The sequence below is a fragment of the Lepisosteus oculatus genome, chromosome 3, assembly GCF_040954835.1.
Source record: "Lepisosteus oculatus isolate fLepOcu1 chromosome 3, fLepOcu1.hap2, whole genome shotgun sequence".
Classification (NCBI taxonomy): Eukaryota; Metazoa; Chordata; class Actinopteri; order Semionotiformes; family Lepisosteidae; genus Lepisosteus; species Lepisosteus oculatus.
In genome coordinates, this window is record NC_090698.1 from 55,879,853 (window position 1) to 55,907,464 (window position 27,612).

At 35.9% G+C, this 27,612-nt stretch overlaps 2 protein-coding genes across 2 annotated transcripts in view; both read right to left on the bottom strand.

The window, feature by feature from the left end:
• The window catches only part of pdzph1 (PDZ and pleckstrin homology domains 1), a 23,002-nt gene extending 7,851 nt beyond the window's left edge, over window positions 1-15,151 (bottom strand). The window contains exons 1-6 of the mRNA XM_015365983.2: window positions 13,351-15,151; window positions 9,374-9,466; window positions 5,986-8,553; window positions 4,380-4,580; window positions 986-1,150; window positions 355-456 (exon numbers count right to left, since the gene is read on the bottom strand). Of these exons, the coding sequence (XP_015221469.2) occupies window positions 355-456; window positions 986-1,150; window positions 4,380-4,580; window positions 5,986-8,553; window positions 9,374-9,431 (3,094 nt within the window). The 5' untranslated portion in view covers window positions 9,432-9,466; window positions 13,351-15,151. The remainder of the gene's footprint in view (window positions 1-354; window positions 457-985; window positions 1,151-4,379; window positions 4,581-5,985; window positions 8,554-9,373; window positions 9,467-13,350) is intronic.
• A 60-nt stretch (window positions 15,152-15,211) lies between these two features.
• nudt12 (nudix (nucleoside diphosphate linked moiety X)-type motif 12) lies at window positions 15,212-20,885 on the bottom strand. The gene is made up of 7 exons (XM_006626864.3): window positions 20,804-20,885; window positions 19,461-19,687; window positions 18,229-18,800; window positions 17,197-17,364; window positions 16,501-16,614; window positions 16,120-16,319; window positions 15,212-15,695 (listed from the first exon to the last, which is right to left on the bottom strand). The coding sequence occupies exons 2-7, from the start codon at window positions 19,664-19,666 to the stop codon at window positions 15,585-15,587; spliced, it is 1,371 nt and encodes a 456-aa protein (XP_006626927.2). The 5' UTR covers window positions 19,667-19,687; window positions 20,804-20,885; the 3' UTR covers window positions 15,212-15,584.
• Between the last annotated feature and the right edge of the window lie 6,727 nt (window positions 20,886-27,612).

A 27,612-nucleotide genomic window follows, 5' to 3' on the forward strand; every position in this document is an offset into this window, starting at 1 on the left:
TATTGTATTATAATACCACCACTCATAACTTAAATACTTATTTAAATTAGTCATTTACACACAATATTTTGTTGTTAGTGAGACACTAATTTTCTACATTTTCAGGGAACAAAGCTAGAACAAATTTCTCCATTCCCCTTATACTGTAGCAATTTACAGATTTGATCTTTAAATTAATGAACATGTAGCACTGTTATTGTAAATTCATTTTAAAAAATGACTTGTCGTTGTCTTTGGAATTAACAATGATATTGGATCTACGTCTTAACATTCCTCCTACATTAACAATTTGTTGATATTTAATATGATTTTCCTTTTCTCTTCAATGAAGGGCACCTGACAGAATATACTTACTTGTGTCAACTTCTGTGACCAAGATAGGCTTCGAGAACTGGATTCTGAATCCCCAAGGATAGTCTCCCATTCCTTTTGTGATTCTCACAGTTCTCTCTCGAACTACAGGTGTATCAAAATATGAAATCAGTTAGGCCACGAGCAGTACTTTGGACATGCTACAGAGATATAAGGATGTCTGAAATGAATTACTGTACAAATGGGGTTGTGTAACTGAGCAGAGGAAGAGACTAGTGGAATGATGAATAAATACCATTCTACAGTTCTTGAACGATGCATGGCAGATAATACTGGCTTTACTATTTCCACAGGATTTTACACATAAATATAAATATTATTGTATATTCTTTAAACAGTGAAGTAATAAGTATCAGAAATACAAAACATTTTCATAACCAGAAGTATCATTCCACTAAGTACTCAGTGGCCTGTTCAAAATTTCACAAATGTATATTATATGATGTTATTTAATCAATATGCCTACATTAATACTTATTGACTCTTACGATCCTGATGATCATTGTAATATAATAATTGAGGACAAAAGCGTTTGTAGAAAGTATTCTGTAACTCTAGTAGAAATATCTACAGTAGCTTAACTTTCTAAAAGCGAAGTCAGTTTTGTCCATACTTGCTACAGGCCGAGGCCTCTTGCTTAGACACCTGGGGCTGTCATTTGGGCTGACATCGTCTCCTCTGTAGATCCAGGAGGCTGAATGGAAGGTCTCTGTGTAAAAGCCCTTGTCTTCATTCTCCCGCGCTGCCAGATCCACTGAGCGAGTGTCCTCTGAGTTCACTGGAATCAACCACAGAGGTGTCCCATCGTGTCAACTCACAAATGTTGTATACATATTTTTAATCAAAACGTAAATGCTCAAACTGAACACTTCTATGGGAGAAATAAATAATGGATATATAGTATATACTGTAGTTATAGAACAGAAAAAAGTACAGAGAAAAATCTAAACCTAAAATATGTTAACTGCATCAATATTCACCCCCCTTAGCTATGGCAATCCCAAATTATTTTAGGTGCAGAATATTCATTTGACAAGTCACGCAATGAGTTGAATGACCTCTGTTTGCAATAATAGCAGTTTAAATAATTTCAGAATAAATACTCCTACAGTATTCATACAGGGTTAGTCAAAATGTTGTTGGCAAGTATAAATGCCAATTATTTTACTAAAGTTTTGCTTTCTCCTCCACAGATGGCAAAGGATTGTAAGGTAACTGTTAGAAACTTTGATATTCATGCTTTGGTTTGAAACCTTTTTTGTCACAGTAATTAATTTGTAATAAACTGTCAAAGTTGTCAACGGCATTTTGACTGACCCTGAGTATTCACTAATTATGTACAGATCATTTATAATTTAACCGAATAGGACATCATAAGAAGAGCAGAACATTTTTGTCAATTTAAATGAATGTGAAATATCCTCTTTTTAGATTAGAAATTAATTTTGATAGAAGGAATACAATATATTGTAGCAATTTTGCGACTACAACATTTAAAAAGCGTTCCCTTCAGTTATGTTTTGGGACACATTCTCCCTGATAAAATCTGGAAAATGTACACAGTATAATTATAGAATCCTGTGATAATAAAGTGACTCCTTGTATATCAAAAATGAAATACAAAAATTAAAATGTATACTGAAAATAAAACGAGCCCACTTGTACTTGGAAGGTAACTTTTTTGTAATGATGCATCACATCCAGTCTGGTTTACTTTATTATTGTCAGGGAACCAATACGTGGAATAGGAGGATCCTTATGCGTGACCGGAATCCCACAGGACACAGAGTAGCAAAGGGACAATCCAAAAGACAAAATCCAAAGGCAGGGTCGATAAGGGAGGCAAAGGGTCCGGTAACAAGAGATAGTCAAACAATTCAAAGGCAAAATCCAGAAGGCGAGGTCAAGAGGCAGAAGCAGAAGATTCGTAACGGGAGATCAGTCAAAAAGGTTAGGAAACACGCACTGGAGAATACTAAGATAGGCTTCTCAATAGTGAGCGTGGGAAGGTGTGCGAAGGGGGTTTAAATACTGAAAGGAAAGGGGTGTGATTGGATGATTGGTTAGGGAGTGAGAATTTGAGGAATCTGATGCATGTGAGAATGTGCTGGGTTCAATCAGGGATGAGATTGGGAAGCAGAGGTTCCGGGAATGTAACGTCGTTTGCGAGGGAGAGTGTGGGGCGTGACAATTATGTAGAGTCTAATTTGATTGAAAGGGCAGAAATTTATAGCATTCTGTATATGTGGAAGCATTGCGGAAATACAGTAATTGGATACTTCTACCATTTTGGGGGGAAATTCTTTTGAATATGGGGTAGCATAGTGGTACAGTGGTTATAGCTGGAGTCCTGGGTTCAATTTCTGGGGTACTATCAGCATGGAGTTTGTATGTTCTTTCTGTGTTTGCATGGGTTTCCTCCGGGTTCTTCCCACAGTCCAAAGACATTACTTGGCTTCTATAAAAACTGTCCCTGCAGTGAGTGTGAATGTGTCTGACCTGTGACGGACTGGTGTCCTGTCCAGTGTGTATCCCGCCTTGTGCCCAGTGCTTACCAGGGCAGGCTTTGGGCCACTGTGACCCTGAATCGGATGAGTGGTTGAAAGCCATGTGACTCATTTGAATTTCTCACCTGTTTGTATATTTTGTGGGTTTTTTTTTGTATGAATTAAAAAGAAAAAAAAATGCAGATTTCAGCCACTTACTATACAGTACGTCAGTCATCACTGTATCAGCTTTTGTGCTTATGAAATAAAGAAGAGCAATTGACTGTTCGGGGATTTTAGGCAAAAATTTCTGCTGTTAGGTATATCTTAAAGGAGTCTGCTCTGAGGAGATCTTGATGTCATGTGTATTCCAGCATTATCTGACCCTTAACAGCAAGACTATGCTCTTTAACATCTTCACAGCTGTACATTTTCAGTAGGCAAGAATTACCTAATGGGTTTCTCAAGGCATACAATACAGTACATAGCATAGAAACCAAGGTTATCTTATACTGAAAATTCCTTAAAGCAGAGCAAATACAGCCCGACAACTGGATATAAAGGTGAAAATAAGGGTATTCAGTAATTTTCATAAACTTTCGTGCAATGCTGTACATCATGCAAATGGCATCTCAGTTAATTTATTTTCAAATTACAAAAGTAAGGATGTGAGAAGGTTTACAAATGAGATGAGACCCTAGTCTGCTTGTTCATGCTGTATGCAGCTAATTAGTTGCATATTATTATAAAAATGAATGTTTGATTTACCATAAGCAAAGTGGTCTAGATCGGATTGCAGAAAGAACCATAGGGTATAATATGTAAGACATACATGTGAATATAAGATGCAAGATAAGAAGCTAAAATGCTATCTTAATGACTGTAGCATCTGATTCTGTTGTATACTGTATATACATTACATGAATTCTAACTTGAAATTTGGTTATAAGATTTTAGGTCCAATATTATGCTTGCAATATGTAAAAAATAATCTATAGCAATACCTTTCTTGTAGTTTATAAGTATTGATACAATACTGATATTTTCATAGCAGTGCATATTTCAGGAACTTCTATGAGTCTTTTAACCTCATTGAAAGAAAGCATTACTGATGTTTTTAATAGTCTACTATGTCAACATATGGGGCAAAGATAGCTAACAGAAATCAATGGTGCTATATAAAATAGATACTTCTAATTATTAAATAATTGTCACAGTAAGTTAACAGGTTTCACCACAACATACTTAAAACCACAAACATTATCCTATAAAATAATTAGTGAGATTTGCATACTGCATTGACACAGCATCTGTAAATCCCAGACATTTGCAGGATGTCCTCAAAATGCTGAAATTTCTGGAGTCTTCACGGTAGATCTAAATCCCTCCTGGGTCGCCCGCAGGGGAGGTACAGTGTATGTTTTTACTGTGAGGCTGCTTCCTTTGCGCTCTGATGATGAGTTCTTGGTGCTGACTGTGGGTGGTCTGCTCAGCCCCTGACTGTCTGGGAACTGGACTAACCTGATTCTTCAGTGATGTTGCTGGTGATTGAGCTCCCGCCGGCTGAACTCCACTGCTTACTCTCCTTGAACAGCTTGCGCCTCTTGGCCCAGTGATCAGATTCATCTTCCTGGACACTCTCTGCAGCTCGTGTGTCTTTCAGCACCGGGTCTGCAGGTGGCTTCAGGTGCTTTCTGACCTCTGTTTTCTTATCTTGGGGTGCTGAAATACACCGGACACCAGGTGTTTCTAACTAACGAAGCTGTAATTATGTTATTGTAGGGAATTATACTTTCAAGATGAGCCTGGAAAATCTTTATAATATGGGAATAGAATTACGTTAGAGTTTCACCAGAATTACGTTAGAGTTATGCCAAGAAAGACATATTTAAACTGAAATATTCAGTATTTTAAAAAAGAAACATTTGCATGTTCAACAGACAGATTAACCAGCTTTAACAGATAATTAATTTTTTATAATTTTTCAGATTTTTTTTTAACATTTAACATTTATTTAAATTACCATGTATTTATCATATACAGTATTACAAAAAGCTTATTTTGAATTGTGCTTTTAAAAAGGAAGACAGGAAATTATTAAATTTAAATGACTGCTAGAAACACCCATATTTAGATACAATTTTAAGAATGGGAATAAATCTGACAGTTGATGTTTAATGTAGACAAGTGCAGGAATTTGCATACAGGCAGTAAAAACAAACTATAAATGGACAATGACAAAAACTGAATTGTTTACATTGTTTGACATTCTTTACATCTTCCAGACAATGTGTGAACGCAATAAAGAAGCTAAAATTTTAGACTATGAAATCAATAATAAACAATGGAAATCCAGGAATGTTATATTACAATTGTAGCCTGCATTGATTAGATCTCATTTAGAATAGTGTGTAAAATATTGGTCACTATGTTACAGAAAAAGATACTGCTGATCTAGAATCAACTTGGTAAAGAGTAACCAGATATATTCTGGGGCTTAAGAGGTTGAACTATACTGACAGGGTGATCTTTACAACTTAACACAGAACATTATGAAGGAACCTGATACAAGTATTCACTGAATAGACAGTGAAACACCAACCAGAGGGCATAAGTGGAAGAGGATGTCATTTAAAAATGAGAACATCAGGCACTTCTTTGCCCAGTGGATTGTAGGAGTATGGAACAATCTACAGTGCTAACCATATGCACTTGATACTTTGGCTTCCTTCAAGAGACAGCTGGAGGAGATCCTTGGATCAATAAGCTACTAACTACCAAATGGACCAGATGGACCAAATGGCCTCCTAAACTTTATTATGTTCTAGGTAACCATTAGAAACCATTATTTATGACAAAGCATCATACCAAACAACATATTATAGTATAAACAATTTTGTCCTTTTTTGACTTGCTAAGAGTCCCCCAAAGAAATCCTGTTCTTTGTGAAGGAATGGACCTTTAATCTGAAATATATATATATATTAATATTTAACAAATTAATAAATATCTTTATATCTGAAATTTAATTTTCAACATTTTATATAATCATAAATTATTGTAAAATACCATCAGAATTAATTAGAACTGGGTGGAAAGTTCCCAATCAGAAAAAAAAAACACTTACATTTTGGGCCACTTGGCTTCTCAGCTGAATCTTCTTTTTGCAGCTTTTTCTTGCATAAATCAGAACTGGGACCACATGTCTCTGGCACAGTCATAGTGTCCTCTTTTTCAGTTTTCTCATTTTCTTTCAGATCTTCCTCCAAAGGGCTTACATCGCACTGCTCAGAGGTCTGTTTCAGTGTTATTGTATTTGTGGATATCTCCTGACTTCCTTCAGCTGGTCCCGTGGATACCTGCTCTTCTAAAACCTCAGCGAGGGCCTGGTTTGACATGCTTGTTTCAAGTGCAAGAGAGCTCTGGCAGGACAATTTCACTTCAACATGTGAATCACCATTGCTGTCCGCCTCCATCTCATCCACATCTAAAATGGGGGACACTGATGGAAAGTTATAAACTGTACTTAAGCTGTCTCTGTGATTCCTCTCAGGAACCGACGTCTCTTGAGGTTTATTGTCATTTTGAATAAATCTCTGCTCAGAGTCTCCTATGATAACTGTCATCACTGAACCTCGTCTTTTCTTTGGTTCAAGGTCAGGATTCTCTTTCTCATGCAGATTAGATTCAGGTATCTCTGTGATATCCTCAAGTCCATTAAGTGGAGTGCTGACATGGCTTTTATCACTAATATATTCAATGGAGGAGCTTCGGGAAGGTGGTGTGACATGGATAAGTAAATCCTTTCTTGTAATATGGAAATCCCCAGAAAGTTCAAGATTATGATCATCGACATCGACCATCTCTTCATCAAAGCCGCTCTCAGTGAACTCACCCTGCTCTATAGTTCCGATACGGTAACAGTCTCCATCTACTATATCTTTGCATGAATTCATCTCAGAATTTGATTCTAGAATGACAGTTTCTTCATCTTCTTTGCATTCCTCATGGAAATGATGTCCAAATTTTGCAAAAACCTCATCTGTGCTCTCCTCAGACTCAGAAGGATAAAACGGGTTCTTGCTTTTCCCTGACAAGGAAGGGTTTAAAGGAAATGCTTTATGGATACTGAATGCACTCCTTCCTGGGTTATGACATGTGCCATTCTCTGAAGACTTCCGGCGTTCTGCACAAAACTTAAAAGGTCTCTCATCCTCCAAATAAAACCTCCCTGATCTTCCTGACTGAAGGGGAAGTGTTTTCATAAAAAACGAGGAAAGTGTGCCGGAAGAAATAGATTCTCTGTACAATGGCAAGCTGTCTTGCATTTTGTTGGAACAATCTGCAGTTTCTGGGAATGTCTTTCTTCTCTTAGACTGTTGTTCAAAGTAACAGGATGAAATAGGCTTGCTTTCTAAAATGGCAATGCTGTTATTTCTCATCCAAGTTTTCCCTTCATGATTATGGATAAAATGTTTTGTAAAACTGGACCTACTCATTGGCATTTTGGGTCCCATCAATAAGGGGTCGTAGTTATCACATTCAGATAGATTTTCTGCATTAGGACTCTGTTCACTATCCAAAGAGTCTTGGCATTTGGTGTCAAAAACGTATCTAGTGCCCTCAAAAGATGTAAATCCACCCAGAGCAGTAGCTGCTTCTGCCTGGTTTCCTGAGTGATAGCAGTTTCCAATCTCACATGAAGCCATGTCCCCTGTGAGGTCATCTATTAACGTCTCATCTTCGTCTGCAAACTCATGAGGTGGAGGAATCTCTGATACTACCTCTTTGCATAGTGTCTCAGGAGCTGAGTGTTCCGTCCAGTGAAGACTGCAGTCAGACAATGTATAAAGACTACAAGAGCCCTCCGTTTCTTGGTAGTCTATGTCATTGTAGTCCCTGTGTAGTTGATGATTATGTAACCTGTACTTATTATTATTTAGATCTTCACAGCAGCCTTTATACCATTCTGTGTCCTCCTCACACTCGATGGAATTCTTTGCAGTCTCTGCAAAGTTTGTATTTATCTCAGTGATACTAAGATTAAAGTTATGTCTTTTCTGGTTTCTGTTGTCTTGGCTCTGTATTGTAGAATTTATATTTGTATTAACTGAGCAGGGCTGATTGTGCACATCATTGTTAGGAGAAGGACATTTATTCCATTGACTGCTAACACAAGTTTTTGTTCTCTTCCCTTCTTTGTTTTTGACTGTAAAAGTAGACTTTACATCTGGGTCATCTGAATGGAGCACTTCTTTAATTTCCACCTTCAAGTTAGAAACAGTATACTTCACTTTGGTGGTGGTGACTGTCACTGTCTTGTTGATTTTTTCTCTATCTGTGGGTTCATGGGACTGCTGGAAGATTATTTTTCCAGACGTCAACAGTTCTTGATCATCTATTGTCACTGACGTCGTTATTTTAACTCCTTTTATGTTCTCCTCATCGGGTGGTGGAATTGTGTGCTTGTCTTTGTTCCAACAGTGGTCTTGAAGAGTGTCATGGCTAAACCTTTTATTTTTGTGTTGGAAATGAGGCTCACTTTCCTCTTCATCATCAGTTTCCAGTACAAAGTTTTCTCTATGTGCTGTATCCGTTTCCCCCTTTTCAGCTGAAGTTCTGTCATTTTCGTATTCTGTCGTTTTATTTATGGGTTCACTGCTATGATATTGAAATTGAAATGGAGAGTGGCTGTCTGAAAGTTATTGAAAAGTGTCATATTAGAACTGTTTTAATAAAACAATTGTAAATATACAACGATTTAATTTGTTTCAGTGAATGTTTGATTGTAACATTGTAAAACATGTTTCTTTTAGCATACAGACATACAGTGAAGAATATGAACTAACAGATAAAAGCTTAAAATATACAGGTATTACAGGGAAAAGATAACCCTATAAGACAAAAGTGTACATTAAATAAAATAAGGCTGTAAAATATGTTTTACAGCTATAAGTATCTTTGAAGAATTGTGTATTATTGAAAATGGACAGAAACATTCACATCATGTGTTCTAAAAGGGTATGAAATTGTGTACAGTTCATTAAATACAGATCTCAGATGTGAAACTAATATTATGTACATACCTGAAATGTATTCAAATATAATATTCAATAAACTAATATTGACTCAAAACTACATCAATAATTTTATAACTGAATTAACCCACAGTTTTAGAGAAAAGATTAAAATAAAATAAATTGATCCTATTTCACACATACATGCAATATGAATAATAACACTGCTTGAACAGTACAACTGTTGTTTGAAGAGAGAGGATAATATCAATTAAGGCATTTCACAGGTTCTGCTTTGAGATTCTTAGCAATCTTGAAATTGTTCACGTGATGGAATTTTACAAGCACGTCTTTAGCATTAGAGGTGCTTCTTGTGGGCCAGTGTGGGTGTCATGTGCGCAAATCAGTGCCCTTCCATTTAATGAATGCTGATTCAGACAGTCATTAAAGGCTTAACCTCAGAGTCCTGCTAAGAGCCATCTTAAACAGAGCACTCACATTTTGTACTGCTGGAGCTTTTCCTTCTCTTGCTGTTTCTCCTCCTTCTTTTGCTCATTGTCGTTTGTGCCACAGAACCCAGGGATTAACATACTGTAACAAGAAGGGCAAATCCCTACATATAAGCATTTTCACGTTGATTCTTTGATTCGGAAACTAAACGTTGAACCAGCTATTTTCAATAACCACGTAGTCCAATACATTGAGTCAGTAACCCAGAACCAAACCAGGCAGAGAATGGGCTCAAGGTAGGATACATTTTGCACAGGATGCCAGTCCATCACAGGACACACACAATGACTGTGCTTGTGTGCCCACTTAAAAGTGATAGATTGTAAAAAACTGCAGTGCGTACAATATTATCTTTTTACCAGAAAGGTAACAGCCCGATTCTGTTACAAGTTGCCACTTATGGAAAGCAGGACCTGTTTTGTTGTTGAGCTTCACCCACTGCAGCATGCTGTAATAAAATAACAGTATTTGGCATTTGCCTCTTTAGACACGAGAAACTCAAGTGAATGTCCTTGCGTAGTCCTTAAGATGAATAGTTAGTCATAGTCCTTAAGAGGAATGTTGCATTAAACATACACACTTCCCCATACCTTCATTTTAGTTTACAGTATATGATAAACCTTACATGTTTAAAAAGACTTATTTTGTAAGCTCAAAGGAAAAACCATAATTCATAATACATTTTTTGTGTGTGATTAATTCTGTTACAATGATACAGCAAATTAATTAATATAAATACCACCCAGTATTAAAAGTGGTTTTCAAGAGAGCAGCTGAACCTAAGCTTTAATTAGTAAAAAATACATCTTGGCAACTCTCCTTTTCACCTCGTGCCGCCACTGTCCTCTTCTTTTTTTAGCACAGCCTTTAAGTTTGTAAAACGTTCTTCTTAGCGCCATAATGAAATCCAAGGGTGTTTAAACGTTGCTGTGCAAAACAATTAAGCTCCGCTAATGGGCTGAAAGGTGGTTTTACTTTTATCAGTAGACAGCTAGTCTTGTGAACACGTGCTGAAAATATGCGTGTACTTTTTTCCCCTCCAAAGTGTGCCTTTGGCTTGGCACATCACTTAACTGGCTTATTGCCTGTGCTCTTCACAGATCAATGGATGAGACTGGAATTGTGCCGCTACTTTAATCCCCAAGGATGGAGTGAATGGTGGCCATATTGCACTGCTAATGCAATAACCCTCATCGACGTCAAATATCAAGATGCTTTGACCCATGGGGATGGCTGTGGAATCTCGTCATCTGTTATCTAAAGCCTCACTTTGACATGGTTCAGTGTTTTGTAAGATCTCAATAGATTGTGTACCCTTGGCACACTGGAAACGATAGACGATAATAATGCATTAAGTGCATAGCCATTAGAAATATTTCTACAACAGATTATGGGAAACAGGTCTTATTGCAGGTTTGGCACCTGGAGTGGAGATATTTATTATGCATGTATACATCTGTCCTGGTTTACCTGGTACTATTATTGAAAAAAAATCAATTGATTTCATATATCCATATTAAATTGAGTGTAATAACTGAATTTTTTATGCTATTAACATAAAGCCCTGTAAGATTATCACAGTGATTATTGGCTCTATATTTTGGTGGAAAGCAAAAGCAAAAAAAAAAACTTTTTTAAAGTTTTTTATCTTTAAAAAGACACAGTAGGATGCACTTGATCTGTTTTGATTTGTAATTAGCGCATTACCTAAATAACGCCAAGCATAATTTAGCATTTATTTTGCCAAAGTCATTTTGGAATAAAACCTTTAAGAAAAATCAAATACCCTTGGGTTGTGTAGACTCAAATACAGTCAAAATGTCAGCCAAAGATGCCTTCACCCCTTAAACATTTTTTTTTCTAAAATGTCAGTGATGGAGAAGTGCTATTTTTAAAAGATGTAACCTTTCAAATTAAATTTCCGGAATGATGAGCAGTCATTTATATTTCTATTTTTATTAGCTAAGATGACATAAAATAAATGAAAATATATGTGTACTGTATATAAATTAAATCTGCAGTTCACGTCACTGCTCATGAAACTAAATAGAAGGTTTAAAGTCTTTAGAGAAATACTGAAGAAGATAGAAAACTGCCTTCCTCTTTTCCTGCTATGAAGCTGCTTTCTTCATGCTTAGGGTTGTCTCCCTTAAGGTAGAAACAATAGTATTTAGCACACCTACAGTACATGGATTCACATGTAGATTTTCGTAGATTTAGAATAATTTCTAAAATGGTCACCTGATTCAAAATAGAACATGTACGTAATTTTCCTTTGAATGATGTACAGTATCAAGCTTAAACCCATAAAATAGTCTTAAATATACTATAAACAATCAGAATCCACTACTAGTCTACTACTAGGCTTCCCAGCATAGCACACCATATTGTAACTATAAGTATTTCTCTTTTTCTTCCCCAGAGTTCCGGACCTTACTGAAGACTAGACAGCTGTGCAACTTCAAACATGGCCAGTATCCAGGAAAAAGATAAGCAACTAATCTGTGACAAACACTGTTGTTCAGCATCAACTAAGACAGTGGCCTGACCTGCACATTTGTACAAAAAATCTTTCAAAATCTTCTTCTTAAGAACTGTTGTACTAATTGAATTGAAACATGGCAGCTTTCATCAACAGTCATACTTGCTTCAGATGTACAGATAGATGTTTTTTTACACCCACACTGTTTTACATGCAAAACACATGAAAAACACATACTGTACAGTACTTCTCCTTTTGAAAAAAACTGTTTGGTGAATTATTTGCTATTAAGATCTACTTAGCGAAAACCCTATTGCTGCAGTTCTTTCCTGCATTTGAAACCATCAAAGACTTTTCCAACTAGCATTTTTTTATCTCAAAATGAATTAATGTCCTTGTCTTAGAAAATCATAAAATATTTATTATTTATTATTCAAAATAATAAATATAAATATATGACTTCAGAAGATTTCTTCAATTTCAAAAGTATAACCATAAAACAGACATATTGGAAAAAAGTGTGAAATGCATCTTTCACGAGTCATGGAGAACATTAAGGGCTTCCTTAAGGTTTCCTTAGAGGTAACTCCATGTTTTTTTACTTGTTAATTGTGTCTGCAATCTGTCTCTACAACAATTTTCCCACTTACTGAATAATTCTGGATCTTATACCAAGGAACTAAAACATTTCCTCAGTATTTAATTATTTATAGAGATTCCTCTATATTTGTTAACAAAAATGTTGTTTATACTAATTTTGATTCTTGAAATTATTTTTCACAGACTTTAATGTACAATTACAATATATTTAAGTGTTATCTGTTATCTTTGCAAACATTTAAAACACTATTTAAAAAAGTAAAAACTAGTGTATGTTGTTATTTTAAAATAACCTGTAAAGAAAATATTTATCACATGCAGTATAAAGGTGACAATTTGACTAAAAAGATTCATGATATTTAAATCAGCATCTCCTATCACATTTCAAAAATCTCTAGGATTCTATTACCACCTGTACAAACTATTTAAAAAACAGCTCATTGTCATTGTTTCTGGCTTTCAGTAAACCCAGCATATTTAAATAAACTGTTCAGGAACCCTGACTATTCCAGCAGGCCCTGTGACTGTTAATAACAAACAAGCTCCATATAGCAAATAGCACTGAAGAAAAAAGTCTATAGTCTATATGACAGCAGTCAACCGCAAATACTACAAAATACTAATAGGAAAATATTATTTTTTATGTTTTTGGTGTATGTGAACACAATAGTTGATAATATGTATTTTAGTTGTAGTATAAAAACACAAAGCAACTCGAGAAAATTAGGCTTTTATATGTTAATTGTAAAGCTGACTATATATTGTACACAAGCATAACATTCTTCTGTGCTAGATGTAAATGTACTGTAGCTACAAGCCTTTATATTATCAGTGCACAGAAATAATGCTAATAGAAAGTACACTGAAGAAATTGCAATCTTACCATCAACAACGCTCCCAGACACTGCTTGTTAACTACAAAAGGACCACGAAGTTGAAAATAAGTCGTGAAGTATCTGTTACAAAGGAGAATCAGTATTGTTTGTCTCTCTAGGTCTGCTCCACTTCTTAGTGATGCTATTTTTGTTCTAAAGCCTTGAAGCTGATTATTAGGCATAATCCCATGAACTATGGGTGATGCTCTACCTACCGTTAACAAACCAAGATAGTTACAGTATACATAAGAAGAACCATGTTGCTCTGTCTTAAAGTAAAAAAGGGGTATACAGTATATCTAGATGCACTGTGGCCATTAAATGTAAAGAAACTATAGACAAAAACATTGAATATTCTTTACCTTCCCAATAGATATGGATAAGATTAAAACCCATTAAATTCATGAACGCATAATTTGTTGACCACAAGGTATTCAATTATTTTGTCCTTTTCAAGAATGTATTGTTTTTCAAAACATAGAATATAAAAACTGTTTTCAAAGAGACTGCTGCCCATCAGGGTACATCTTTTCAGAAGTTGCATTTACAAATGCTGATGAAAGGTATATGTGAACAAGTATGTGAACAAGTCCCAGTAAGCTCATAGTAAGTCCCACGGGATTGGAGCTATTTGCATTAATCATCTTTACTACACACTAGGATTTCCAAGTTAGGATTCAAATATAAATCAGTTTGAAGGAGTTATCCTTCTTTGAGTATGTTCTTACAACGACTTTAAAAAATATGTTTTCTTAATTTACATTTACCTCGCTGTATCTGCTTTGGAAGGTGTATCAGACTTAATCACAACACCCGACTGAGAAGAGACTCTTTACATATGACAAACCTCAGCAGCTGAGGCAAGACAAATCTGTTCAACCTAAATCACCTGGCTGGCATACGTACAGTACAGTACCTGCTGGCATACCTACCTCTCATTTTAGTTTGGATTAGTTTGAAGTTTGGATTATTTAAGTGAACAAATGTCTTCTCACCAGTGGAAGACTGTAAACAGCTTTGTGCTCCCAAGATGTTGAGACCTTGTGTTTAAGATTATTGACAAGACATCAGCTTTCCTCTTATGCATCATAATATGGTTGGTTTATAATTAAATTAAACATTACTTATACATAAAATCTCAAACCTGAAAAACGATTTAGTCTCTCATAACACTCCTGCACAGTATATTACACCAGGTTCTTTAACATCACTTTATTAACCCCATACAATTTCTCGCATTTGTCTTTTCGCATACCCCAGCTTGCTCTCCATGAGACACACAGACAGGGAGAGGCTGGGGTCAGAGCGCAGGGTCAGCCATTGTACGGCGCCCCTGGAGCAGTTGGGGTTAGAGCCTTGCTCAGGGGCCCAACAGAGTAGGATTCCTCTGCTGGCTGCGGGATTTGAACTGGCAACCTTCCAGCCACAGGCGCAGATCCTTAGCCACAGAGCCACCTGTCTCTCATGTGACATTAAATCCTATAGTCAAGTGAGGCAATCCTAATTTAACAACAACAAGAGGTTGCTGTGCTCTGCTTGCTGTAAGTGTAATAACATTTTGTCCACTTTGCGGATAGTATAGCAGAAAGGAAATGCAAAGTTAAAATATAATGTAATGTACAATGCACAATGTCTTTCAAACAGAACTCACTGGGCACAAGCTACATTTTGTACTAAAAATCGACCAGTTTTAAAGCTGTTAATGAACCATCTGTTCATTTCAGTAAAAAAAAAAAATTACTGACATAAAGATTTTCCCATTTATAATTTATCACACCATACTCTTAATGAGAACTTAAAACAGTTAAAATTTAATACAATTAAAACATAATGAAGTCAATCAACATTTCAAAGCAGGACACAGAAGACTTTCATTTATTTACAATTTGTTTAATTTGCCATTATCCATATTCTGGAACTGTACAATTTTTAAACATTTCTGTAATTTCTATAGCACATTAATTAAGCAGTGCTTTGACGTTTAGAAGAAATTAACATTAAACATAAAATATTTGGAACCTTAATGAACTAAACTTAAATTTTTAAGTCTTTCATTTTACAGTGTATACATCAGTTCACCCAGACTTTTGCTATGAGCTTAAGAAGCTTTTTTTAAACAACTACATTTCTACTTCTGTTTTTTTGTCCTGACACAGAAGTACTGTGACATTCACAGCCTACAACCAGGAGCACAATTAGAGTCATTCGTATCTAAAACTAAGCATTGTGACCTTTGTGAAGGTCAGAGGTTAGCATTCACACCAATCCAGTGCCTTATCAGCTGATGTGCAATGGCTTGTCTAGGTGGCATAGAGAAAGATGGCTGGTTACCTTTCAGAAGAACGTCTACAACCTGGAAAAAAGAATAACACTATAACCATATTCTGGTCGTTTTAAAGAAATGTGCAATAGACATTGAAAGCACCTAGGAAATAATCTGACTTCCAACTTGGGGAAAGCTCTTAACTAGCTGATCTCAAATTAACTAGAAATGCCATGTACTTTAAAGGTAATGTCAAAATGAGAGCACATTACATTATTAAATTTAGAAGAAAAAAAAGCCTGGATTAAAAATAAAAATGCTTCCTTAAGTCTCTTCATTGCTTACGTTGACATTGCTTGTTTATATAGTACAGCACATAAACACATTACAGGCTGCCACTCCACTTCATGAAATATCAGTGAAATAAAATTGGAAATAAAGTCATTCAGCTACCTGTGTGTGTTACATGTGTGTGTAAAAACATTTCAAGCATTAAAGAATTCTTGTTTCTTACCTGTTGTCGTGTAAACCAGCGAGCCTCCTCTATTTCATTTTGGTCAACTTTAATTTCTGTTGATATTGCAGAAGCCAGGCATCCAATCATTAGAGAGGAGGGCATTGGCCAAGGCTGACAAGAAACATAACGCACTGGACCAACTTTGACTCCACTCTCCTCCTCTACCTCTCTTCTTACTGCATCCTCAATAGTCTCCCCTGTTAAAAGGAAAAAAAAAACCAGCATTATTTGTGAATACTTCTGTGGTGATTTTCAAACAAACCTGCTATACATCTCACTCTTTGGTTACTCCGAAGACTTGACAACACAGACAACAAAACGAAAGAGTAGCCCATGTGCAAGTAAATTTGCAATTAATTGCTAAAGAGTAAGAAATACCTGGCTCAATGAATCCTGCAAGACATGAGAACATTCCAGGCGGAAATACTCTTTTTCTGCCCAAAAGGCACTGATTTTCATCTGGATGAACAACCAACATGATAACAACGGGATCTAAAATCAAAGAAAAAGTAAATGAAAGTGATCCAATTTGTGCACAAACAGACCACAAGGAAATTCCATCCATTTTCTAACCACTTTATCCAATACAGGGTCACAGTGGAGCTGGCAAGCAACAGGAACAAGGGAGAATACACCCTGGACCGGATGCCAGTCCATCACAGGGCACACACAAACACAGACACCACACTCACACCAGGGCCAATTTTTGCGGGAGCCAATCATGGACTCTGAGAAGAAACTGGAGCACCTGAAGTAAACACATGCAAACAAAGGGAGAATATACTGTAGAACCTCCATGCAGACAACACTCTAGGTCCAGAACTGAACCCCCTGCACTGCAATGCTAACCACTGTTAAGGAATTTGAAACACAAGTATCTTTTTTTACATCAAGTAATAGACAAACACTGATAGTACCAAAAGACACTGATAGTACCAAAGAAGGCCATGTTTTATTTCAGGCCTGCAAGGACCTCATTACTGAAAAAAGAATACGAGATTGATGCTTGTGGGATGATCAGTGAAAACATGATAACTAGAAACCAGGTTTTACTGCTTGTAAAGCAGCTCTCACCAACTCGAGGGTAAGAGGTATTGTGGATGCCTCGGAGACTTTCGCAGTCCTCATTCAGGCAGGTCCTTTTGTAGCCACCTTCGTCTTCCCTTGTTTTACTTCCACACGTTGGACAAAAGCTATAGCGGCCGTGCCAAGCAAGAACTGATCTAGCTTGTGCAACAACCCCTGGGAACAAAGTACATTATATTTTTACCATTCCACATTGATATTTCAGTATCAGACTTTTTGTACACTCAATTCTCAAAGAGACAGCTGCCTACTGTATGTTAATCTAGTGAATTGACTGAATTATCTGAACTGTCCGTTCAGATCAAACAGGCTACTGTATAATGATGTTACAGCTGTCCAACTGTATTGTCAAAGCTTAAAAAACAATAATAGCAAAGGTATCATCTATAAACTTAATAGAATAACAAAATATATCACCCACCCCCATTTCCAACAAATTAAGAACCTTTGCTTTTTCTCCATCTGTGCAATGCAATACAGCCTGTTCCCTCACTAACCAATATAAACAGTGCATATTCTCCCTCCTACCACACAAAAAAGTGGTCTTTCTCTCTTTGCTTTACATAGCTCTCTGCCTCTCTGCTCCTTTCCTCTGAACACAACACAGAAAGAACAGTTGGTCTTTACTCTGAACAGAACGCCAATAGCCTTGTCTCCTCCTTAATTACCTCATCTACAGTACATACTGTACTAACACACTGTAAAAACGATTGTTTTCAGTATAGTGTGCAATATCTTTGTAACATCTTTGTAAGATGTAGATATAAATAATTATTTTTCATCATAGCAAACGTGATAACAACACATCCATCTGTTACGGAAAATAATATCACTTTTACAGATGAAATAATTATCCCATAAATGAAGGTAGTCTGACCAGACAACTAAGAAATGGCTACATTTTCCTACAATGCACAAAATCTTCCAAATTCTGAAGAAAATGTGAGAAAAGCAAAGAAACCAAGTCTTAATAAAAATATTGGACATATTTGCTCCTGTTATGACCGGTACTTTACTCACCAGCTTCCTCCTCATTTAGCTTTAAAAGTCCAGGCATAGGTGGTTGAAGATAGTAAGAGTTTACGTGCTGCTGTCTGATTTGTTTGATGGGAACGTCATCTACGCTGAGGGCAAACCAGGCAACTGGGTCATCACCATCTTTTAGAGTAGACGGGGAAGTAATTTGTTTTTGCTTCTCAACGCCAAGGAAAATCAAAGTTGTGCCTGGTAGAGAGAGTAGTCCTTTTACAGACTCCAGCCCCAGCCTACAAAGTCTAATAGCTGGCTTGTTGGAAACCGCTTCATCTTCTCTTGAAGTAACTAGTGGATTTAAATTTGAGAAGAGGATATACACAGTGCTCGGGCAGCACTGCTTGGACTTTAGCCACTTGCTGTCTGTCCTCTTCTCACTTAGTCTGTTCAGCAATGCTCTGCCGAAATAGTTTTCATGCTCATCAGTGATACTGGAAAGAAACCAATGTTTACCGCCACTTTTAGCGTTATCCAGTAATTGAACGATATGCTTATGTCCCCAAAATATGGCAATATCGAGTGAGGTTTGACCAGCTTTATTTATTAAAGATTTGTCGCACCTATAGGAAGAAAAAAAGTTTCAACACTTAAACACCTTGACTGATACTTTAGTCTTGTACATAGCATATGAGTTCTTAAAAGCAGCATTTTATTTTCACTTGAGTATGATCCAAAGTCACATGGACTTTAGCTGGCACGGGGTTTCAGATGGGTTTCAGATGAATTATTTTCAAAATAATGTTCTTAAAAAATCACATTAAAAGTGATTTGGTTAAATCTGCTGGAAATCTATGTTAAAATCATAGAATATTCAGCATATTAAATTTGACAGGAAAAATAACATCACACATTAATTATTGTCATACATCCAAAAATATATTGTGGTAGAACATACAAAGTTCTTTTCCCCCTATTTTCAAAATAAGTAAATACTGTCTCTATACATGCATATACAGTATATAAACATGTCTGTACCTGGTTTTATTTATTGGGCTGTGTAATTAATTAAAACAACTATATTAAAGTAGTCCTGTGTTTGACAACAACAAAATAAATAGCATTCACCTCCATGTAATGTTTTGGGACTGCATTAATGTAAATAACACAACATTACAATACGTTTAAAAAATGACTTATTTGAGAATTTAAAATGAAAATTTTTGTTAGAGAAACTGAGCAAATCAAATTAATACGAAATGTCTGTGATTAGGCTAATTTACCCTTTTTCAAGGAGAGTTTTCGCCACCTCAAAATGTCCATTCCGAGCAGCAAGCATTAACGCAGTCCAGCCATTATCCCCACTCTCGTTTAACAGGGAGCTTGAATGTGAAATCATCGCAGAAACTCTGGCAACATCTCCTCTGGCAGCAGAATCAAGAAACTGTGCAACCATTTCCTCCTTTGAGCTCGCGTGATTACCAGCCATTGTGTTGTTCAGTCTATTGATCTGCCAATGTAAAGTGAATCATATTCATCTGATAACATTGTACATCAGTGTTCCACAAGAACACACTGTAGATTGTGGATATAATAAATATTAAAATGCATGACTAATTTAAGAAGTACAATCCAATAACATTCTTTAAAACAACATTCTTTAAAAGATCATAGCTACAATGTTAACAACAACAATAATAATTAGAATATATAATAATACATTTGTACGGTACTCCTAACAATATGATCTAAGAAGAATATACGATTGTGAAAATTATTTCAATATCTGCTTCATTTACACCACTGAAGTTTGTCTATATTTTCAATGCGTTTCATTTCGTGATGTCTCTTGCTGAAAACTCACAACACTTTCAAAGTCCAGTTTACATGTAAAAGTAGTCGCTTCTTGATGACGTGCAATCATTTAAAGACCTGTACTTGGGCAATGGATCTTTTACATTTTAAGATACGAATACGCTATGTAAAATTTGCTGAGCAGCCACTTATAGTACTTAAAGTAAAACTTTTTTATCTCTTTTTCCATGGAAGTAAACGTTTTTTTACAGAGGGACAACTGCCGTAATGGCTTTAAACAAGATCCAGAATGACTAGTAATAGTCTGAACAATTTAAAAGTCTGTAAATCTTGCGACATATCTAAATCATGAACCCGTTTTTTACATTTAAACATTTATTCTTCAGCGCCAAAAAGATTTCCATTCTATTTTAAAATTATTTCCGAGCTCATACTATTTTTTTAGAACAAAGTTTACAAATTTTATGATGTCATGAGACATGACTTCCTGCAGTGGATTATATATCAGAATTTGTAAAGGTTAATACAAGAAACAGAGCCAGTTTCTGAAGGTACTGTACCTAAACACGATCAATATACCCAAAGAGTATGTACTTTCATTATTTAAAAAAATCTATAGATCACAGTCCATAAATACGTAAGGCTATTTAAGAAAACCTGAAGATCTGTAATCTCGGTTGCATTATCTGGATAAATAATCGATTTATTTATATACAGGGCTTTCTTAGATATTAACACAACAACATAGCACTTAGAATTTCTAAATGCAATGAAATAATATTATTATTCTATGAAAAAATCTTTGTCTTACCTAAATGTGCGAGATGACAAAATTCACAGTACTGTAAAGTCACCTCTGGGAAACTGTGAATGATGGGAAATGTAGTAGCCGAGTATTATTTGTTAATCACAGTAAAATATGGCGCTGAACTTCAGGAAATATGGAATGGGTGGATCCTTATTACTTCTAATGACACTGGTAGTTATCTGCTGAGGCATAAGTGTTGGCAACCCACTCCAAAGTCTGAATCAGCCTTCAAGAAATTCTGAAAATGTCATTTATAAACAAGTACTGTTCAGTGTAATAACCTATTGATGCATGCAAGTTTTCACTATAGTACACCAGGTGTGTGTGTCAACTACAGTGCCTTCAGAAAGTATTAAGACCCCTCCACTTTTTCCACACTTTGATGTATACTTATTTGTTGTAGACTGAATTGATTCTTGTTCGCCATCCATCGACACACAATACCCCATAATAACAAAGTGAAAACATCTTTTTAGGAATTTTTGCAAATGTATTAAAAATAAAAAACTGAAATCTCTAATTTATAAAAGTATTCAGACCCTTTACTATGACACTACAAATTGAGCTCAGATGCATCCTATTTCATTTGATCATCTTTGAGATGTCTCTAGAACTTGATTGTAGTCCACCTGTGGCAAATTCACTTGATTGGACATTATTTAGAAAGGCACACACCTGTCTTTATAAGGTCCCACAGTTCACAGTGCATGGCAGAGTAAAAGCCTAGCCATGAAGTCCAAGGAACTCTCTGTAGACTGAGATAGGATTGTGTCAATGTGTAGATCTGGAAAAGGATATAAAAAATTGGCAATTCACTGAAGGTCCCCAGGAGCACAGTGGCCTCTATCATTATCAAATCGAAGACGTTTGGAACCACCAACATTCTTCCTAGAGCTGGCTGTCGGGTCCAATTGGGTATTTGGGCAAGAAGGGCCTTGGACAGGGAGGTGACCAAGAACCCAATGGCCACTCTAACAGAGCTTCAGAGCCTGTGTAAAGATGGGAGAACCTGCTGGAAGGACAGCCATCTCTGAAGCACTCCATCACTATGGTGAAGCAATCTGACAGTTTGATAGGATCTGCAAGGAAGAATGGGGAAAAACTGCCCAAATCAAGGTGTGCAAAGCCGGTAGAAGCATACACAAGAAGACTCGCAGCTGTAATTGCTCCTAGAGGTCATCCTACAAAGTACTGAATAAAGGGTTTGAGTACTTATGCAAATGGAAGATTTCAATTTTTTTTAATAAATTTGCAAAAATTCCTAAAAATGTGTTTTCACTTTATGAGGTATTGTGTGTTGATTGATGGCAAAACAGATTTCCCATTAATTCCGATGTGAGCCCTTCCTGTTCACTAGTCACCGTACTGACTTATGTAATGTGATGTATGAAAGAAGTACATTAAAGTGCAGGTTGTGCAGCTGACATTTCACCACAGAGTGATCTGTATGCAGAGTTAAGAAGTGAGTAGTATTTGTTAGAAAAGCCATCTCAAAGTCAAAAGCAATATTTCTATTGGATTAAAAGAGATGTGTATATACAAGCCTGCTTGTTTACAATGTAATAGGGCTGCTTCACGTCACCAGAAGTTTTGTTGCCTCATTCTAAATTGCAGGATATGGCGCTACATATACCAGGAAATTTTGTCTATTTTGTTATGTAAATTGGAGGTTTCACAGATTTACATTTTACTTTTACTGTGGTTTGAAATGGCCTTATCAATGCTTATTCTTTTTAAGCCAAACATAAAAATAGCACTGAAGGTCCCCTTTAAATCTTGTGGTTGGCCTGTGTGTGTCTGACTTTGCTCTGTTTTTCCCACAATATTACTCCCCACCTCGCAACCTTTGCTCTTCTAATTCTGGTCTCCTTACTGTCCCCCAAGCCTGTCTACATTCTATGGGTGACAGCCACTTCTCCTGTTATGCCCCCAAGAGTCATCTTCTCTAAACTCATTCAAATCCTGACAAAAAACCTTCTTCTTTAGAAGAGCCTTTACTTAACTGGTTCCATTCTTCACCCCTCTGCTTTTCCTAGTACCACCATCCACAGTCTCCTCTCTATATTGTAATTGTGTTTTATCTTGTGTATTCTTTTTTATTCTTGTTCTCATTCTGTAAAGCGCTTTGAGAAGCCACCTTTAAAGGTGCTATATAAAATAAAGTTTACTATTATTATTATTATTATTATTATTATTATTATTATTATTATTATTATATGAAAGGATTATTCTGCTTACTCCTTTTTCACCTGCATTACCTTTAGAGTTGGTTCTCTGACTCTTCTAACTGTGATACAGTGCAATGTACTGCACTACAGTACTACCATATAAGCACCTGATGTACAGTTTTTCAATGTTGTTGTCTAAAACCCGCATTACTTTAAATATATTTGCATCATACTGTACAATGCATTGCAGCAATCCCCTCTTTGCTTCTCTTAGAGAGTAGGCAGTGCACAAAGAGAGGTAGGAGATGGTATCTGCAGCTCATAGACTTCATTACCCTTCTCATTTACAACAGGTGGGCTAATCATGGAAAGGAGTGGCGAGACGTAGTGGCTAGTGCTATGCACTGCGAGGTGACCTAAAAGACAGCAAGAAAAAGGAGGGGGTCCCCTTTTATAGAGGGAGCAGGGAGAAAGGGAAGTGGGCTTGCAAATAAGGGGAAGAGGTCAAAGTTGAGAGAGTGGCCTTAACAGATCACTATTAGGCTGGAACGCTATAGTATTTATTTTTTATGTTGATATTATACTGTTTTTATTATATTCCTATATGTTTCCATTGGTCCATATGACTAAATACAATAGATGTAGCTTCTACTTGCCATTGTTAGATTTGAGAAATGTGTCCATTACCAGGGGTTGTGTACCTGATTTTCAGAGCACAAGCGAAACCCAGATCAACTGATACCACACAGCACTTGATTGACCCCAAGATCTAATTTTACAAGGTGTTTTCTTTTCTGTCTTTTGAGTTGCATTAAAGTTTAAATAAAGTATTGATGTCTGAGTGTCAGAAATGGACTGATTCTCATTGTTGTAGATGTTTGTTTTTTTGTCTTTCAGAAAGCTGTCCAGATCATTGTGGTGAGGCCCTGGGGTTGATGTCCTTGTGAAAGGAAAGGTTACAGCTTCATTAGAAGAAAACAAAAACTTCAAAAGGGCAGCGCAGCTGCAGATCAGAACCATGTGCCTTCAAGAAAGTTCAGTAAAACTTAGAAGAGTTTCCAGTACAGAAAAAAAGGGCATGGAAATAAAGCAGGGGTGGGTCATCCAGTGTATAAAGTGATATATCCCAGAGCAAGCACAGCACTCTTTTATCATGTTTGTGCAGAAATATATCAATTGTACACCTCAAATTATTTCAGCATTTTTTGTAGCAGTGCCAAGTATAATAAAGCAAATAAAAGCTTATGTGTTATGTGCAGTGTTTGAAGCTTATTTAAGGTTGTATTCTATCTTTCATGAATAACATAATGCAGAATATATGAAATACCAAAACAGAAATACAGTAAGAAAATGTACTTTTTATCTTAAAAAGAGTATATCTTATGTAAACCCAAATTTCTATAATATAGAACTGTTTATGGTTAAAAAGTAGATATTTCCTATACTCAATTTTTAATCTTATGCAGGCACAGTATTTTTTTAATCTGAATTTACACAGAAACATTTTTACATCCCACAGAACCCTCCACAAGAGGGCAAAACGATACTGTTAAATGAAAGGCGTCATATCCTGTCTACAGACATTGCTGCTTGTGTTTAGTTTGATGCAGCTGGGAATGACTGTCCATTGATTCCTCCCTTCATGCAATCACAAATTATATTCATCAACAAATGTCTGAATTGAACTGCTGTTGTTTACAAATATTTGGCAGTAATAGTATTGCCATTTTAGATCCTGAATATTTGAATGTTCCATTGTACTGGGAACATACTCTGAGTTAAAGGACAAATTTGCTGTGTAAAACATGGAAACAGAAAGCTGTTTTTAGAAGAAAGGGACAAGGGAATGATTAGTAAAGAGCATTATAACCTGTACTTATTCATGATGCATGTGCTTGACAATTAAAACAGATTGCCATTTTGAAAATCTGTATAATTTGTGTACTGCTGTTTTATACCTTACTGCCAGATGTGTGTACCATTTTCAAAGGTCACCATTTTCAAAGGTCATGTGTCATTATAATGCCACTTCTTTTCAGTCTTACACACAAGAATGCTTGTTGGCAAATGGCATATGTCTCAAAGCTACCTGTGGCTGAACTGCTATAGTTGTGGTTAAAAGAGAAGCATTCTTTCGGTTAATATTAGCTTAGGTCAAAACTCCTGCAGTGCAAGATAAGTTTAAAACGTGCTCCAATATTTTGAAGTGCAATTATAAATAAACAGTTTTAAAGCATAAACACATTCTTATTGAGGGATTTCTGTAAAGGACCATGTTTATATATTTATCTATTTTCATGAAAGAATTTCATTTAGAGTGGTAAAACCTAGCACACCAGGGAAGGAATAATGAATGAAATAACGGTAACATATGCACTTAGCATGCAGTGTGTTTCTGGAAAAAATGTTGTTACAAAAATGTTTTTGGTAATCTGTACTACACTTACTGCTTACAAGGAAGTGCAGTTTTGATTGTCTTAAATAGACTTTAATGCTTGTGAACTTTGCAAATGTTTTAGGGAGCATTTGAGAGTCGAAATAATGGATGTCCTAGAAAAAATAAACTATTTGCTGCTATGGAGATAATACAGGAAAGTGTCTAAGAACCTCTGTAGTCACCATGCTGTTACTGGTGAATGTGCTGTTTTTGTCCTGAATCCAGGAAATATCTTATCAATACTTTAATTCTGCCGATTGTCAGCAAAATTATGAGGTGATTTGGGGCCAACAAAAAAAGTAATCGACACCTAATAATTGGATGCTAAATCTAATCATACTTTTTGTGGATGTGGTTTAATTCACTGAGGATAAGTAAATGATGTAGAAAATATCCTGACTCTCAATCTGTTGTGGTTAATAATTTAGTTATATTGTACATATGCGCTTTATATTGTGTATACTGTATGTTGGTTTATGACGTGAGATCAAGAATTAGGGACTTCTCAGAGAATTCTGTGATAAAATGGACAGGGAATGTACTTTTTTTTTTTAATACAGGCAATAGTATGAACCTACAGTACACATCCACTGTAGTTGTACCTACATTGTGAATACATTGTGCATTAACTTTCAGCCTGGTCTGGTCTTAAAAATGTTTCTAAATATCAATATATTTTCTAAATATCTTGTTCCTTGTTATTTAGAGCAGTCAAATTAGGCATATAGACAAAAATGCAACTGAGTGTGTAAAACTATAATAGTGCATACAAAAGCCTTTTATATTAAAATGATTACCCTTGTTCCATTTTTGAAATATACAAACATTTAAAACATACAGTAATTACAAAAGGAATTCCTATTATTTAATAGCCTCTTTTTAAATCATGCTTTGTTATTTTTATGAATTCTTAAATCCTTCTTCCAAAAATAGTACACTACATTATGTACACTTGTATCTCGTACGCAAAAGGCAGGAGTTCTGTGTGATATGAATGGATTAATATTTTACCTTTTGAAGCCCACTTAACTGATTATAAATTAATACTTTCTGGATAGTGAAACTGGTCCATTCTCTAATTCTTCTCCTGTTGCTATGGGGCTATATTAGAATAATGGAAGTAGCTCAGGGGAAGTAAGTATTATTGGATACATGTACCTGGGCTAACATAATGACTGCTGATTACACATTGACTTCTGCCAGAAGATCATTTGTTGATTAAAATTACTGACTGCGTCAGGCTATTACAAGGAGATAGATTGATGGTAGGTGATACAATTAATTAGCCTAATTAAGGAAGCTAATTTGTTTCATTTAAATAAGTAACAAAGTACCAGAACTAGGACTAGAACTATTTTGGTACAGAACTGAATGTTCTCATAGGACGGGATTTTATTTTTCCCCTTATTGCACAATATTGCACTTTGGGAATCAGGATATCTAGGCTTATTATATTTAGTGAAGTACTTTGCTATTGTTACATTGTTTCTAAACATATTTGGTTTAGGGTGGCACATGCTTGGAGCTGTTACCTACAGTAGCAGCCCTGGGCTCGATTCTGGCCTAGGATGTATCCTGTATAAAGTTTCCATGTGCTCCGTAAGTTTGCAATGTGCTCCATTTTCTTTCCACTATTCAAAGATATCCAGCCTAGGTTAATTGGGGAGTAAATTGTCCCAGCGTCACCACATTGTTCCAGTGGTTTAAGGCTTCTGTTCATTGTGACTCTCTAAGGGTTCCTGTAAATGGGAGGGAAATATGCCGTTCAAATCTTAAAACAAAGAGATTAATTTAATTAAGTGGTGCGTTCAATTAACTAGCTGAGACCTCTGCTACTATGGATTGCAGTAAACACTAGGGTTAAGAGAACAAGGATGCAGTGCTTTAAACAGAACATGACAGCATTCTGTAGTGTAAATGATCATTTCTGGTGTTGTATGTAACCAGGACATATAATAATATTAGTTTTTTGTGATATAAATATATATATACAGTTTATTTGATTATTATTTTCATAGTCAAATTACTTACTGACAGACTTTGCACCCACTTTTTCTGGTGAATAAGTAATATTGACTTATGGTTCGCCTGGACCAAATTAGTACCGGGAATATGTGTTAACTACTTTCAGGTTAAATCAGAGGTACGCAACTTTACTGAGAGTTCCACCTGTGCTGTTAATTGTCATTTCATTGTTTTTTGGCACA

Coding starts and splice junctions, on each gene's coding strand:
- nudt12 (XM_006626864.3), bottom strand. CDS start 19,666: ATGGCTGGTAATCACGCGAGCTCAAAGGAGGAAATGGTTGCACAGTTT. Junction 16,615..17,196: donor TACCTCTTACCCTCGAGTTG/GTGAGAGCTGCT, acceptor CTTTGATTTTAG/ATCCCGTTGTTATCATGTTG. Junction 15,696..16,119: donor GCTGGTTTACACGACAACAG/GTAAGAAACAAG, acceptor TCTTTTTTCCAG/GTTGTAGACGTTCTTCTGAA.